The following is a 16,726-nucleotide window of genomic DNA, read 5'->3' on the forward strand; positions in this document are numbered from 1 at the left end:
GAGCTGTCCAGGTGTCTCTACAAACAAAGGTTAGATTAGGAGTCTGCAACCTTCAACCTGCAACCTTCAACACTACTTGCTGATTCAGTCTCTCTGACAAACCATTGGACTGGGGGTGGAAACCCGATCAGAGGCTAATGGATACACATAGCAGTCTGCAAAACTCCGACCAGAACTTTGCTGTGAATTGAGGCCACCTGTCTGAGACTATGGCCGCCTTTACACTGCAGGTCTTGATGCTCATATCCGATTTTCTGACTATATCCGATTTTTTTGACGACCCGCTTACATCATCTTTTAAAAGTGACCCGTATCTGATTTTTGCATTTACACTATACAATACTGAAACTATCAAACGTATACGTTCTGAGGACTACGTAGCAGCATTTCCGCCCTCCGCGGACCTCCTTCAGACTTTTGTGACTGCGGTTGTCATGGAGGCAAGGCGGCGACGGAAGGAGGCGTTGCCTTGGGCGCTCCAGAGGGGATGCAGGGGGAAATATAAGGGAGGGCTGCTAGGCTCTCTCTGAGTTTTGAATGAGGAAGTGTTTGCAGACGTTGTGCTGCCCGAAAAAGTTTGATCCAAGTGTTGAACCTTTCCTGCGCGATGACTTCTCTTTTCCGACCGTGGTCAGAAACGCACGGGAGATTTCCTCGGGGTTCTCTTTTCCGTTCTGAACCCTCAGCCTCACCCAAAGACTCCAAAACTTTTGGGGGAGACATCTTATTTTTAATTTACGGTTCTCCGACAGTCCCCCGCTCCGCGCTCACAGGAGAGAGGGGGGCTCTCTCCTTACACACACACACACGTAAGCACGCGTGCGCGCGCTCACACACACATGGTCCCCATCATACACGCCCCCAAAGAAATAAACGGCTTCTAGCCTGCTGTTCCATAGCAACGGTGTCCCGCTTCATTAGTTACCGTTTGCGTCCGGACCGGGACCAGACCGGACCGGACATAACAGCGGTTTCCAACTACGGTCTGAAGCCTGAGGCTGAAAGGTAACACACTGACAGCAAAATCAGCTCACAAAAAGCACCTATATTAAGTCATGTGATCTCAGTTGGTGGTGTCCTGAGTTGACGTCACTGACGTACGACTCGCATTTACTGGGGAATATCCGATTTGTCTGCTTACATGGCACACGCAAATGCACGTACCCGATTCGTTTCCGATTTATTTCCACATATGAGAGAGGCCTGTATCCGATCTGAAAAAAACGGAATCCTTGCGTTTTTGTCCTGCTTACACGTTCACCGATCATATCCGATCTGTGCCACGTGAGAGGAAAAAATCGGAATTGGGTCACTTGAACCATGCAGTGTAAAGGCGGCCTATGTCTCCAGGAATGCTGTGCAGCCTGACAACCTGACGCAGAAGCACCTCTGCGGTCCTAAGCCAAAGGCAACCCTGGTAGAGCGATAAAATGCACCATCTTGGAGAATCTATCGACTACTGTCAGTAAAGTGTTGTTACCTTCAGAGCATGGGAGACCAGTCACAAAATACATAGTGATATGCGACCAGGGCCGGCGTGGAACAGGGAGAGGATTGAGGAGCCCAGACGGTCGTAGACTAGAGGTTTTGTTCCTAGCACAGACAGGACATGCAGCAACATATTTCTTAATGTCAGTATGTAAGGAGGGCCACCAAAAACTCCTCTTGACTACAGTGGTGGCTCCCCTGATGCTAGGGTGGCAATGGAATGGCGAGGAATGGCACCAGGAAGGAGTTCGATACTACAGTCAGGCCGGTGGGGAGGCAATGAACATGCTTTGATTTTATTGAAGACCTCCTTCAGTTCAAGGTATTCAGAGGGTACGTTGGACAAATCAGGATACATCTCTATAGTCACAACCGACACCTCACGAGGCTGCATGGAACCGAGACAGGATTCAGAACAACCAGGTCCCCAGGTCAAAATTCTGCCGGATGACCAGTCAATATGGGGATTGTGCCTTCTTAACCAGGGGAGTCCAGAAGGAATAGGAATATAAATGACATGGAAGCACATCTCCTCAAAGTGATTCTTGATCTGAACAGTCACAGGTGCAGTGATGCGGGAGCTACGATTAGGCAAGGCAAGGCAAGGCAAGTTTATTTGTATAGCACAATTCGTACACAAAGTAATTCAAGGTGCTTCACAAAACAGAAAAATGCATTAAAATCACAATACATCATAGAAATAATCAACATAAAATTTACTTTAAAAGAAAAGGAAAAAAAAAAGATTTAAAAAGAAAGGAAGGAAAGAAAGGTGCAGATAGGACCTTTCAGTCATATACACGGCTAAACAGAAATGTTTTAAGTCTAGATTTGAACATGAACACAGAAGAGGCCTGTTTTATGCCTTCAGGGAGGCTGTTCCAGATTTTAGCTGCAGAATATTGAAACGCTGATTCCCCTTGTTTAGTTCTGACTCTGGGAATCAACAGGAGGCCGGTCCCTGAGGTCCTCAGAGTACGAGATGGTTCATATGGCACTAACATGTCAGAGATGTACTTTGGTGCGCGGCCATGGAGAGACTTGTACACAAGCAGAGCTGCTTTTAAGTCTATTCTTTGAGGTACAGGGAGCCAGTGCAAAGACCTGAGCACAGGACTAATGTGATCATACTTCCTGGTTTTGGTCAGGACTCGAGCAGCAGCATTCTGGATGTACTGAAGCTGTTTTACAGCTCGTTTGGACAGGCCAGTGAGCAGGCCGTTACAGTAGTCTAACCTACTGGAGACAAATGCATGGATAAGTATCTCCAGGTCTCGCTTTGAGATTATGTTTTTGATTTTGGCAATGTTTTTCAGGTGGTAAAATGCCGCTGATGTTACTGACTTGATATGGCTGTTAAAGTTCAGGTCAGAGTCCATGATTACCCCTAGATTTCTGACTTGATTTGAGGGTTTAAGAAACAGAGAATGAAGGTAGCTGCTGACAATTTCTCTTTGTTTCTGTGGGCCAAAAACAATAACTTCGGTCTTGTCTGAGTTTAGCTGGAGAAAGTTGTTCTGCATCCACGCGCTGATCTGTTGGAGGCAGTGGTTGAGAGAATCCACCGGCCCATATTCACCTGTTGTCAGTGACACATAGATCTGAGTATCATCTGCATAGTTGTGATAAGATATGTTATTACTGCGTATTAACTGCCCTAGTGGCAGCATGTAGAGGTTGAACAGAAGGGGTCCCAGGATCGATCCCTGGGGCACACCACAATTCAAGCCCATGTAGTCTGAGACACAACTCCCAATTTCAACAAAATATTTCCTGTCTTCTAGATAAGACTTGAGCCAACTTAGGGCAGATCCAGAGATGCCAACCCAGTCTTGGAGTCTGTGCAAAAGGATCCCATGATCAACAGTATCAAAGGCAGCGCTCAGGTCTAGCAGGATTAAGACAGAGACTTTTCCATCATCAGTGTTCAGGTGGATGTCATTGGTTACCTTGATAAGAGCAGTTTCTGTGATATGATGGGGTCTAAAACCTGACTGGAAAACATCAAACGAATTGTTTAATAAGAGAAAGTCAGTGAGCTGTTGGTAGACAACTTTTTCAAGGACTTTTCCTAAAAATGGCAGATTAGAGATAGGTCTGTAATTATTCAGTACAGTGGGATCAAGACCGCTCTTTTTCAGGAGGGGCTTAATGACTGCAGTTTTTAAGGCCTCTGGAAATATTCCAGATTGAAGAGACATGTTAACTATTTGAGTAATTGATGGCAACACACTGTTCAAGACAGACTTTAGAAATCTAGTGGGTAACACATCAAGGCAGCATGTAGACGAGCTCAGACGGGTGATGGTCTCTTGGACAGTTTGGTCAGTGACAGGTATAAAGTGAGTCAGCTTAGAGTGAGTAGGTGGCCGTTCGATAGTTATATGTGTTGTGGAGTTGATGGCTTTTTTAATGCCCTGAACCTTGTCATTGAAAAATACAGCAAACTCATTACATTTAGGTGTACAAACCAGTTCTATTGGTAGCTGGGTTGGAGGGTTAGTTAATCTTTTAACTGTTGTGAACAGGATACGAGAGTTGCTGCTGCAACTTCCAATTATTTCAGAGAAGTACCTTTCCCTTGTTCTGCATAAGATCTGGTTATAAGCGTACAACTCCGCCTTATATATTCCATAATGAACCTGGAGTTTTGACTTGCGCCACTTTCGCTCGGCTCTGCGGCACTGTTGTTTCTGTGCCCTGACTAGATCATCATTCCTCCAGGGAGCTTTCTGTCTATGTTTTCTCAATTGAACTTTCATAGGGGCAATGGCATCCAGAACATTCAAGATGCTAGAAGTAACAGAATTCAGCATTTCATCAACATTGGCACCAGAGACGTTTTCAGGGTTTATCATTTCTACAAACTGTGCCCTAGTGCTCTCATTTATTTGTCTCCTTTGGACAACTGCAGGGCCAGGCGGTGGTTTGGGAGCAACAGACAGGTCAAAGAATACACAGAAATGATCAGAGAGGGCGACATCAACCACACTGACATTGTAAATAGTAACCCCCCTTGTGATGAGCAGGTCCAGAGTGTGCCCTCTGCTGTGGGTGGGGCAACTCACATGCTGAATTAGACTAAAGGTTTCAAGGACAGCATTGAGCTCTTTTGCATTTCTGTCATTGACATTATCAACATGAACATTAAAATCACCTGTAATGACTAGACCATCAAAGTCTGTGCACACAACTGAGAGCATTTCAGTGAAATCATCAATAAAACTTCGGCTGTGCCGAGGAGGTTTGTACATAACTATGCAGAGTAAGGGAGGAGTTTGTTTTAACTCAATCTTAAAGGACACATACTCAAATGATGAAAACACACCAAATGATAGTCTGCGGGTTGCAATATTATCTCTAAACAGTGCAGAAACGCCTCCACCCTTTTTATTTTCTCGTATTTCCGATTCATGTTTGTAGTTGGGGGGAGTTGATTCGACTAGAACTATGTTTCCTGTGTTTTTGTCAAGCCATGTTTCAGTTAAAAACATAAAATCAAGATTAAAAGAAGAGATAAGATTATTGATTAAAAATGATTTGTTGCATAAAGATCTGACATTGAGTGCAGCAAGTTTGAGATTAGTTTCCTTGGGACTGGTCAAAACCTTCTTGCAAGGGATGTGAACTAGATTTCTTTGATTGGACAGTCTAACTGCCCAGAAGGAAGCTGATTAATCAAATGGTTGTTGATTGCATGCACACTTAGGGGTTCAGTTAAGCCTTGGACTGAGTTAAGGGTTGAAAACTGATTCTCAGTTTTTAAGACAGACTGTGATCAATGAAGTTGCAGTCAGACCCCGAATCCAGTAAAGCAGTCACTTTGACGCGTCCTGATTTAACATGAAACATAGCAGCCGTGAATGCACCTGAATCTGAGGAGGTTATTCGGTTACGGCTCAAACATGTCCTCACAGATGTTGAGCCCTTTTTTACCGGACAGCAGGCCACTGAATGTCCTGGGACTCCACAGTAAAAAGACAAATGCTTCCTGGATCTGCGCTCTCGCTCCTCCGGTGTGATCCTTGTACGACCCAGCTGCATGGGTTCAGATGACCCCAGGTCCTCTCCTCCTCTGACCAAGTTGGTGCCTGTAGTGAGGAAAGGCTGAGAAACGCAAGATGCAGGTGGCTGTCTCATACCTCTCTCCCTTAGTCACTCCCTCATCCTTCGGTTGATGCGGGCAGCCAGCTCCATCAGGCCGTTTGAGCTTTTCTTAGTTATTTTTTTTATTTTCTGTGTTTTTCTTAACTATTTTTTTAAATTATTTTCTGTGTTTTACTGTGAAGCACTTTTCTGATTTTTATCTTGAAAGGTGCTATACAGATAAAGTTTATTATTATTATTAAAATAGTCAAATAAAAAGAAGAATAACAGCTAAATGTGTGATTTTTCCTTGATATTAAAACAAGGATTAAAATATTAGTAGGCTGAAAGATCATATTGTGCCTCAATAATACATTATCCAACACAAAATTGTTATATTTCTCTGTAGTGAGGAGGCCATTTGATATACTCTGCATTTGGTTCTTAACTGCACTGTTTATCTGAGTTATTACCTACAAATACACATTTATTTATATGTATTTATTGATCATTTTATTTCAGTGTAAACTTACACCAGAAGATATTGATAAGAATACTAATATGGTACCACAGTGAAAAGCAGCAGATTAACCCTTGTGCTTTCTTTGATGACCCCATCCTTACATTGACGTGTTATCCCTACCATGACAAAGGTGGATAAAGGTGGAAAGATTTCATGTAATCCATGGACACCAGTGAAGATCACAAATCATTGCAGAACAAAGCGCACTGTCTAGTGGGTCTAGATGACCCAACTCCCAATGTTAAAGTGCCCAGGATAGCACCAGGGTTAAGAGGAGTTAAGAGATAAAATCTTAATGATACCCATCTCTACTAGATGTTAGCTCTACTAGACGTTAACTCTACTAGATGTTAGCTCTAATAGTTTAAAACAACTCATTTCCATTAACAGATCCATCTAAAATAATTTATTTTGTGAAAAGTTTTACATATTTTGTCAGCAGTGAAACTCATTGTCTAGTATCATTACACATAGATTGAAATGTATTGATCCTTTACTTTTTTGCTTTTATTTGTGGCTTAGAGATGATGAAAGCCTAAAAAAATGTCCAAGAAAGTCGGGATAAGACAAGACAAGACTTTATTGATCCCCGGAGGGAAATTCAGTTGTTACAGCAGCCAAACAAGAAAAATAGCAGTTAGAAAAACAAAATAGTCAGTAAAAAATAAAATAGTAATAAAAGTGGAAGTAAAAGCACACTTCATGAATAAATAAGTAAATACAGCAACAGTTTCAGCAGTCCTGAAACTGTGTCATTCTATAGTTAACTGCTGTTGGGACAAAGGACCTCCTGTAGTGAATCATATATCTAAACAGCCAGAGATTTTATTTATTTTTTTGGAAAATTTCATTTTTAAGCATTCAATACTCACTTTTGCCTCCCTCTAATGAAGTAACTTCATCAATATTGTATGGAGGCCATCAGCCTGTGGCTCTGTGTACATGAAATGAAAGCTCAGGTTGCTACAGAGTTTATTAGAACATTGGGGTTTCAGCCCATAAGTCTTGAGCATTAAAAACGTATTTTAAAATATTTGATTTTTCTGAGATACAGAACTTTTTCCACTTGTAAAATAAAGTCTTCTGCTGTGGTACAAAGGTTAAGAGGTCGGCCGCTTATCAGAAAAAAATAGAATTTAGAGTTTACACTTAATCCTTATATTGTCAAGAAAAAGTCTTACAAGTTCTCATGTGTTTTTTGAGATTACATACATGCCTAAAACTTTTTTTACATTCTTTACAAGAAAAAGGCTTTTCTCCTGTGTGAGTTATCATGTGTCTTTTAAGACTAGATATACGACTAAAGCTTTTATTACATTCTATACAAGAAAAAGGCCTCTCTCCTGTGTGAATTATCATGTGTGTGTTGAGATTAGATATTTGATTAAAACTTTTTTTACATTCTTTACAAGAAAAAGGCCTCTCTCCAGTGTGTGTTCTCATGTGTGTGTTGAGATGAGATCTGTGACTAAAACTTTTTTCACATTCTTTACAAGAAAATCGCTTATTTTGTGCATGGATTCTCGAGTGAATTCTGAACAGAGATATGTTACAAAAGCTTTTACCACATTCTTTACAGATATAACATCTTTCATCAGACCCAGTTCCAGTGTAGTCAGACGGAATGGTAATTATTCTTGAGTTTTTACCAGACTTGATAGAAGAAAGTCTCTCTTCTTTTGGAGATTGTTTACATTTCTTACCCAGATTTGTCTTCTTTGGATTTTTTCTAACATCAGAGTCACACTGACCTGCTGACATGTGAGAGCTGTCCACACTTTGGACATGACTTCTGTCTCTTCTCTTCCTCTGATCTTTGTTCTGTGGGTCTGTGTCTTCATCTGTAGTTGATGTTGATTCTTCATGTTGGTTTCCTTCTTCATCCTGACTATCAGTTACATTAAAACTCTGCTGATTGTTTAGATCTGCTTTACTTTTCTCATCTTCCTCATAAGTAAATATCTCCATCAATGTATCAGTCTCCCGCTTCAGATCAATCTGATATTCATCCTGACTGATGAAGAGCGCATCTGGCTCCTCTTTAATCCGTGATAGTTCTTGTTCCTCCTGCTCCTCTTTATAATGTGAAGGTTGTTGTTCTTCCTGTTCCATGCTGAAGTTCCTTTGCTGGATGCAGAGATCTTCCTCTTCAGTCATCCATTGCTGGGGGAGGACTGCAGAAACACAAGAAGAGAGTCCTTTATATGTTTTAATGACCTTGTGTGTTATAAGGACCAATAAAAATGTCAATAGTCTCAGTCAGAATATGTGCAATAATTTTTTAAACTAGAAGGAGCTGCATTTCCAGAAGAAAATGCAGGGTTGAATGCTGTACTGCCGAATGAAAGCTAAATTTGCTGAAGAAATGGCTGAACTGTACTGGAAAAACCTTGAAAAGTTAAAGGATAAAAAGTCCTAGCGCGAATAAGCTGAAAAAGTTGAACATTGTAATAGTAGAATGGCTAAAACAGGTCAAAATTTGTAGAAGGAGTTAAGCATTAAAGCTGAAATTGTTGAAAAAATGGCTGAACTGTTGAAAATTTGAAGATGTTGCTAAAATGGCTAAAAGTGCTAGCATTGGAACCACCATCATCAAGCGACTAAAAAAACACATTGTTTTAGAGTATCATATTGTTAAAAAATACATGTTCTAAATTGGTAGAAAATCCACTTTTTTCAAAATGGTAGCTTTTCTATTGATTTTATCTCCATAGCATCCATTTTATGTTTGGGTCGCCTGGGGATGACAAACAAATCGACATCAGTTTCAGACAAATCGAAAAAGGAAACCTTTGGACGTCCTTAGCAATGAAGTTTGTTTGCTAACCACACCCACATTCCTTATATGTCCAGATCAAGTGAATTTCAATATGTTCAGTTCCAGCCATGGATGAAGTTTATTGCAATACTTCCTTCAGATTTTGTCAAAAAATGGCCACCAAACAGTAGGTTGTGTCGACATCCCATAATGATTTCTACACCTATTTTACAGTCCAAAGCCTTGTGATCAATTTAACGTTTGAACGGTGTCTCTAGCTAAAGGCATGTTGAAGTTATAATGGCTGAAAGAACCAAAGGTTTTCAAGGATTCTCAATGTATTTAAATGGAGCGAAAATCTTGGAAAATCCTGGAATATCTTGAAAGGTTCTAGGATTTGAAGGACCAAAAGTAATAGCTGAAAGGAATAAGCTGAAAGAGTTGAACATTGAAATAGTAGAATGGTTAAAATAGGTGAAAGTTTGAAGGAGTTTGAAATTGCCTCATATTTTGGCACAAAATGGCTTTCAAACCGTAGGTAGTGTTGCCATCCCATTATAACTTCAAAACCTATGTTGAAGTTCAAAGCCTTGTGAACATTTAAATGTTTGAACGGTGTCGCTAGCTGAAAGCATGTTGAAGTTATAATTGGTTAAAAGAAACAAAGGTTTTCAAGGATTATCCTTGTATTTAAATGGAGCATAAATCCTGGAAAATTCTGGAATATTCTGGAATATCTTGAAAAGTTTAAGGACATGAAAGACTGAGATTCATAGCTGAAAGGAATAAGCTATAAGAGTTGAACATTTCAATAGCAGAATGGTTAAAATAGGTTAAAAACTGAAGTTTAAAATGTCCTCACATTTTGGCACAAAATGGCCACCAAACTGTAGGTTGTGTTGCCATCCCATAATAATTTCAAAACGTATGTTGAAGTCCAAAGCCTTGTGAGCATTTCAATGTTTGAACAGTGTCTCTAGCCAAAAGCATGTTAAAGTTATAATGCTTGAAAGAAACAAAGGTTTTCAAGAATTCTCCATGTATTTACATGAAGCAAAAATCCTGGAATATCTTGAAAAGTTCAAAGATTTGAAAGACCAAAAGTTGTAGCTGAAAGGAATAAGCTGACAGGGTTGAACATTGTAATATTAGAATGATTAAAATAGGTGAAAGTTTGAAGAAGTTTAACATTGCCTCACATTTTGGAACAAAATGGCCGCCAAACCATAGTGGTGTTGCCATCCCATAATAATTTCAAACTTTATGTTGAAGTCCAAAACCTTGTGAACATTTCAATGTTTGAACGGTGTCTCTAGCTGAAAGCATGTTGAAGTTACAATTGTTTAAAGAAGCAAAGGTGTGGCCAATGGAGCAAATATCTTGGAAAATCCTGGAATATCTGGAAAAGTTCAAGCATTTGAAGGACAAAAAGTCATAGCATTAATAAGCTGAAAGAGCTTAACCGTTTAATAGTTGAATGGTTAAAATAAGTTGAAAATTGTAGAAGGAGCTAAGTGCCGAAAAACGGCGGAAGATAGCATAAGAGGAAAACAAAGGGTTGAATGCTTTACAGCATTTAACCAATAAAGAGAAACGGGAAAACAAGTTTCTTCTGTTTTCTTTAGCACAGCAGCAGCACAACACTGAGCTGACCCCCCCCCCCTCCCCCATGAGGAGAGCTGTGTCCGTCAAAAACTTGTAGTCTGAACCAGTTGAAGATAGAAAATAATATTTTCCTTTAATTAAATGAAATTGCAAAACAGTTATTCATAAATGGTACCAACAGGTCTTTAATATCATTTAACTGTATACTCAAATTAAAAATGCTGAGAAATAAAATACAGATTTACTAGAGAGGACGGAAAATGCACTTTTTTCCTGATACTGCCACCAGGTAATTTTTATATGAGTTTTTTAAAGAAAATCAGCCAGAAAACATTTAGATTCTTGCCATTATTGACAGTAAAGATGTAGGCATCCATAGTGGATGTTTGACACAGTTAATCAGTCAAATGTTTCACGCATGCACAATCAGTGTTATAAGAAAATAGGAGAAAGGGGCCATTCAATTGGCTAAAAGCGAACACGCCTACTTTGCTAAAGAGTTTGATTAACAGATTCATCAGCCAATGATGACGCTAGTTGACCTGCTCCATCAGGGGAGTCTAAGAATTCACTGCAGGGATTTCTCTCTCAACTGTGGGGAGATTCACAAATTAGAGTGGGTTTGTAAATTTGCATGATCTGTGTGTACCTAAAAATCAGGTTTGTGAAGCATCTATTGTGCATTTCTGAAACATTTATTGTGAATTTCTGAAACATTTGTGAATTTCTGAAACATTTATTGTTTTTGTGAAACACAGCATGCATTTTTGTGAGAAACACTTATTTGTAAACTTGTAAAACAAAATATGAGAGGTTGTGTACCAAAATTCTGCATCTGTATGTAAAAATCATCTGTTGTAAAGTTTGAAAAATAAAATCACAACTGACAAATTACATTTGCATGTGTTCATTTAGAGTTCCAACCGACAATATTTACTTTTAATACTAAAAACACCCACAGTGTGTGTTTTTGTTAAGTAGGTCGGGGCGAGCAAAGTTGCAAATTCCCAGCGCACTTGAATGTAGCATGTAAACCACGTTTACCATGGTACATGGTAAACGTGGCTAATCCGGAGAGCCTCGAGGCGCGTGCAACAGTTCGAATTTCTCTTCATTTTGCAGGTAAGCCAGTGTTTTTGTAAATATTGGATAAATTATATGAAAATATTTAAACTGATCAAACTTTATAAAGAAGCTAACCTCGCTCTCTCTGTGTTTGAAACGTGACGTAAGAGCACGTCTGCTACTTTACTGCAATAATTCAGTTATTTCATGTATAAATTTTCAAAGTTTGTAGTGAAAATCTACAAACATTGTTTTTACTTACCAGGAGAGGGGCACCTGTAAAACAAGCACGTAGCCTAAATGATAAAGTCTGTTGTTCTGTGCTCGTTTGACTGAGAGCACGTCTTTCTGTGAAAATCAAAGAAAGGCGTTTATTTAAAATAATGATGACGTACTTCCGTCTTTTTACCGCTTTAGATCAGCTATGGTGAAGAAGACATCCCAGACGAATCCGTGAAGTCACAGGAGAGTAAGCAAAGTAAGTTAAATCCTTCAAATGGACATATTATTTACATTACTAAATAGTTTAACTGCATTTTCCCCATTTTCTTTTCTTTCGCCGTTTTTATTTTCTTTTTATTTATTTATTTATTTTCAAATATGATAGAGACAACAATACCACCCAACAGTGAAGGTAACTGTTTGAAAATTTAAAACATATTTTTGAGTAACTGTGTTGAATTTGAAATTGCCTATTTATTTCTCTTTTTCCTTTTCTTTTACACTGCCATGTTTTTCATGCTAATGCAAATTGTAGGTGCGAATAATATTTATAAAGAAGAAATACACACAGCAATTGCCAATGAAAACATTACTTTGACATTCTTTGTCTAAACAAATTAGATTTTTTATGGCAATTTTGATTTTTCTTCCTTTGATTTCTTTTTTGTTGTTTTTGTTTATGTAATTAAAATATAACGTTGTGAATAATCCATCATGTTTATAAATGAGGATAATTGATTAATTTCAAGCATTACAGTCAAAGCGATAAAGAATTCACAGAGATTTATCAAACTCATTACAGAAATGATTAAATAAGTAAAATATACTTTGTACTTCATCAAAGTCATTATGCTTTTTATGTTCATTTGAGCTTTTATTGTGAATTTTCTTGCAGTTACAAACCCTGAAGAAGTCCTGCACTGCTACCAAACTGCTGAAAGAATTTTGACGGACAAAAAGCACGACCCTCAGGCCAATAATGTGTTTTTTGGAATGCTCCTTTGTACTGTTTTGTACTTAAAACATATTTCATTGTGATGACACTTTGTATGCAGCAGACATGTATCATATTAAAAATTGTTGTTTTCACTGCTGTCTTGTTTCTCTTTAAATTTGCCTCATGTTACAAGAAGTAGGAATATGTTTTTACAATGCAGTTATTTGACCTTTACCAACAATTTAGCATTGTCTCATTTGGTAAGGTCACAAGACCAAGTGTGTATGTACACTGTACGGGATGGTTATTCCTGATTATACTAGGGTTGGGCGATGTCCCCTAAATTGGCTGTTGCCGATGTATGCAGTCAACCATCGGGATGGACGATGACATCCTCGGGTGGGCTATTCGTTCTTATATAACTGCTATTCGTTATTTTACTTTTTTTATTTTATTTCCCAACTAATGACTAATCCGCGATGATCCAGTATAAACTGAGGGAAGTGACTTTAACAAAAAAAGTAACTAACAAAATAGAAAAGAAGTAGTCCGCTCCCGCACTTAACTAGTGAAGTGGACCTGCGGAGCGCGGACTTACAGCTTTGTGTTTGAGGGGAAGGGGGGGGGGGGGGGGTGCTTTGTTACATGAGCGGTATGTGTGGGAGATTTAAGACTGCGATCAGTCCCGCAGCTCTAGGGGGACGAGCTACCGAACTCTACCGGGTCTAAAAGTGTGTGTCTGAGCACAGCTCAGATCGTCAGCGCACACAGCGGTTTGAGCTTCAAAGCAGAAATGTCGCTCAGTCCTTCGAAAAGTCCAGTCGTGTTCCGACTAAATTAAGGCTGATGTTATTCCCACATGTTTACGTGCAGCCAGCAAGCAGCACCACCCAAAGCTAATGTTGTTAGCCCGTGTTAGCATACTGCTAATCCTGGCTTCGTTCAGAAAAAGCACTGACCACACGGATTAAAATTCAAATGATGAGCGAACAGGTGTTTCATAAGAACCGTAACATTATTAAAAGCACGTTTAGAAGATCATCTCGTATTTTATCGAGCTGACATGTCAACGTATATAGCCGCTCGGCGCTGTTTATAATCGTTTTGTGTCATGATTTGAACTTGTCTTGTTTTTGGTCCTTGTTCTGTCTTGTTTCTGTTTCCTGTTTTATTTTGAAAGTCTCCTGTCTTGTCTGTTTTCTTGAGTTTTACTTCCTTTGGTCCCCATCAGCCCTGATCGTGTCCACCTGTGTCTTGTCTGCCCTGTCTGTATTTAAGTCTTGTCTCTGCCTTCCTCCTGTGTTGGTCCATTAGTGTTCCTGTTCTGGTGTTCTCGTCTTGTCATGCCAAGTTCCTTGTTCTCTTGCCACGTCACAGTGAGTTATGTTTCAGTTCTGAGATCCTGCTCTGCAGCGCTTTTCGTTTGTGTTTCGCATTAAACCCCTTTGCCCCTGATCCTCATGCCTCCGCCTCTGCGTCTGGGTCCAACCGGCTCTCAAGCCACCCTGCACCATGACAGAATGGACCAACCAAGTTTTCTGGACCCAGCAGAGCGGGACATGCAGCTTTTGGAGGCCTACTGCCTCGAAGCAGAGAGGACCAGGTCCTATTGGGTCTTTAACACACTCCAGTTCTGCACTCCAGCTATGGAGGGGAGCCATCTCGCCATGAAGGGGGGTCGTCGCCGTCGCCGCCACCGTCCCCGTCCATGTCCCGTTCCTGTTCCAGAGGTGGTCCGGCACGCACCACATCGCTTTCCAGTGGTGGTGCCGGATGCACCCCATCCCCGTCATGTTCCGGTGGTGGTCCCGGACGCACCACAGCCATGTCCAGTGGTGGTCCCGGACGCACCCCAACCCGTCCCGGCTCCCAGGGGGGTGCCACCTGCACCCCGACCCGTCCCAGCTCCCAGGGGGGTGCCGCCTGCGCCCCGACCCGTTCCTGCTCCCAGGGGGGTGCCGCCTGCGCCCCGACCCGTTCCTGCTCCCAGGGGGGTGCCGCCTGCGCCCCGACCCGTCCCGGCTCCCAGGGGGGTGCCGCCTGCGCCCCGACGGGTCCCCGGTTCCACTGCCACGCCTGACCCGCCTGAGCTCGGCTCCACGCCTGACCCGCCTGAGCTCGGCTCCACGCCTGACCCGCCTGAGCTCGGCTCCACGCCTGACCCGCCAGAGCCTGACTGCTGGCCCGACCCGCCAGAGCCTGACTGCTGGCCCGACCCGCCAGAGCCTGACTGCTGGCCCGACCCGCCAGAGCCTGACTGCTGGCCCGACCCGCCAGAGCCTGACTGCTGGCCCGACCCGCCAGAGCCTGACTGCTGGCCCGACCCGCCAGAGCCTGACTGCTGGCCCGACCCGCCAGAGCCCATGCCTGACTCCATGCCTGACTCCATGCCTGACTCCATGCCTGACTCCATGCCTGACTCCATGCCTGACTCCATGCCTGACTCCATGCCTGACTCCATGCCTGACTCCATGCCTGACGACTCCATGCCTGACGACTCCACGCCTGACGACTCCACGCCTGACGACTCCACGCCTGACGACTCCACGCCTGACGACTCCACGCCTGACGACTCCACGCCTGACGACTCCACCACGCCTGACGACTCCACCACGCCTGACGACTCCACCACGCCTGACGACTCCACCACGCCTGACGACTCCACCACGCCTGACGACTCCACCACGCCTGACGACTCCACCACGCCTGACGACTCCACCACGCCTGACGACTCCACCACGCCTGACGACTCCACCACGCCTGACGACTCCACCACGCCTGACGACTCCACCACGCCTGACGACGCCTCCACGCCTGACGACGCCTCCACGCCTGACGACGCCTCCAAGCCTGACGACGCCTCCAAGCCTGACGACGCCTCCAAGCCTGACGACGCCTCCAAGCCTGACGACTCCTCCACGCATCTCATGCCGGACCTGCCTCGCCGGACCGCTCGGCCCCCCGGCCGTCCTCCGGACCTGCCTCGCCGGACCTCTGGGCCCCCCGGCCGTCCTCTGGACTCTTGTGCCCGTCGAGGTTTATCCTCCGGGGCCCCCCCCTCATGTGACTTTTGGAACCTCGGAGCGGTTCCTTGAGGGGGGGGTACTGTCATGATTTGAACTTGTCTTGTTTTTGGTCCTTGTTCTGTCTTGTTTCTGTTTCCTGTTTTATTTTGAAAGTCTCCTGTCTTGTCTGTTTTCTTGAGTTTTACTTCCTTTGGTCCCCATCAGCCCTGATCGTGTCCACCTGTGTCTTGTCTGCCCTGTCTGTATTTAAGTCTTGTCTCTGCCTTCCTCCTGTGTTGGTCCATTAGTGTTCCTGTTCTGGTGTTCTCGTCTTGTCATGCCAAGTTCCTTGTTCTCTTGCCACGTCACAGTGAGTTATGTTTCAGTTCTGAGATCCTGCTCTGCAGCGCTTTTCGTTTGTGTTTCGCATTAAACCCCTTTGCCCCTGATCCTCATGCCTCCGCCTCTGCGTCTGGGTCCAACCGGCTCTCAAGCCACCCTGCACCATGACAGTTTTGTATTGAATTGTTACATTCAATAAAGTTTGGGAAAAAAAGCCGCTCGGCGGAAGTTATATCCCCTTCCGGTTTTCAAACCCTACTGCGCATGTGCGAATGATTTATTCCGACCGAAAGTATGAGCTTAGTGAACGTTTTTATATTCTGAAAACATTTTTCTGGGCCCATCTACACGGTTGGATTCTAATCCGACCATTGATCCCATCAAGATATTTTGTACACCATGGCTTATGGTGTCGACTCGCAACGTGGCGGGGGCGTGGCATCACGATGGTGTCTCTCCATCGGGATGTCAGTCACCCATCACGATGGACGATGATATCGTCCATCGGCACAACCCTAGATTATACCCAGCATTTACTACTGAAAGTACCATGTAACAGAGTGGAAATAGGGCTGACTTTCTTGTACAGTACAGTTTCATTGTACTTAAAGGGTAAGTACTAGAGCTGTTACGATTCTCCAAATCCTCGATTCGATTGCATTTTCGATTCTAAGGTAATGGCTCGATTCGATTCT

The 16,726-nt window shown here is 42.7% G+C and overlaps 2 protein-coding genes across 2 annotated transcripts in view; one reads left to right on the forward strand and one right to left on the reverse strand.

Moving 5' to 3' along the window:
• The window catches only part of LOC105355306 (NACHT, LRR and PYD domains-containing protein 12-like), a 122,049-nt gene that overhangs the window by 62,923 nt on the left and 42,400 nt on the right, over window positions 1–16,726 (forward strand). The window lies entirely within an intron of this gene.
• The window catches only part of LOC110016657 (uncharacterized), a 310,438-nt gene continuing 300,371 nt past the window's right edge, over window positions 6,660–16,726 (reverse strand). Inside the window, exon 4 of the mRNA XM_078936857.1 lies at window positions 6,660–8,271. Coding sequence (XP_078792983.1) covers window positions 7,262–8,271 — 1,010 coding nt within the window. The 3' untranslated portion in view covers window positions 6,660–7,261. The remainder of the gene's footprint in view (window positions 8,272–16,726) is intronic.

This window comes from Oryzias latipes, chromosome 2 (genome assembly GCF_053564925.1).
Source record: "Oryzias latipes strain Hd-rR chromosome 2, Olatipes_Hd-rR_3.1".
Taxonomy (NCBI): domain Eukaryota; kingdom Metazoa; phylum Chordata; class Actinopteri; order Beloniformes; family Adrianichthyidae; genus Oryzias; species Oryzias latipes.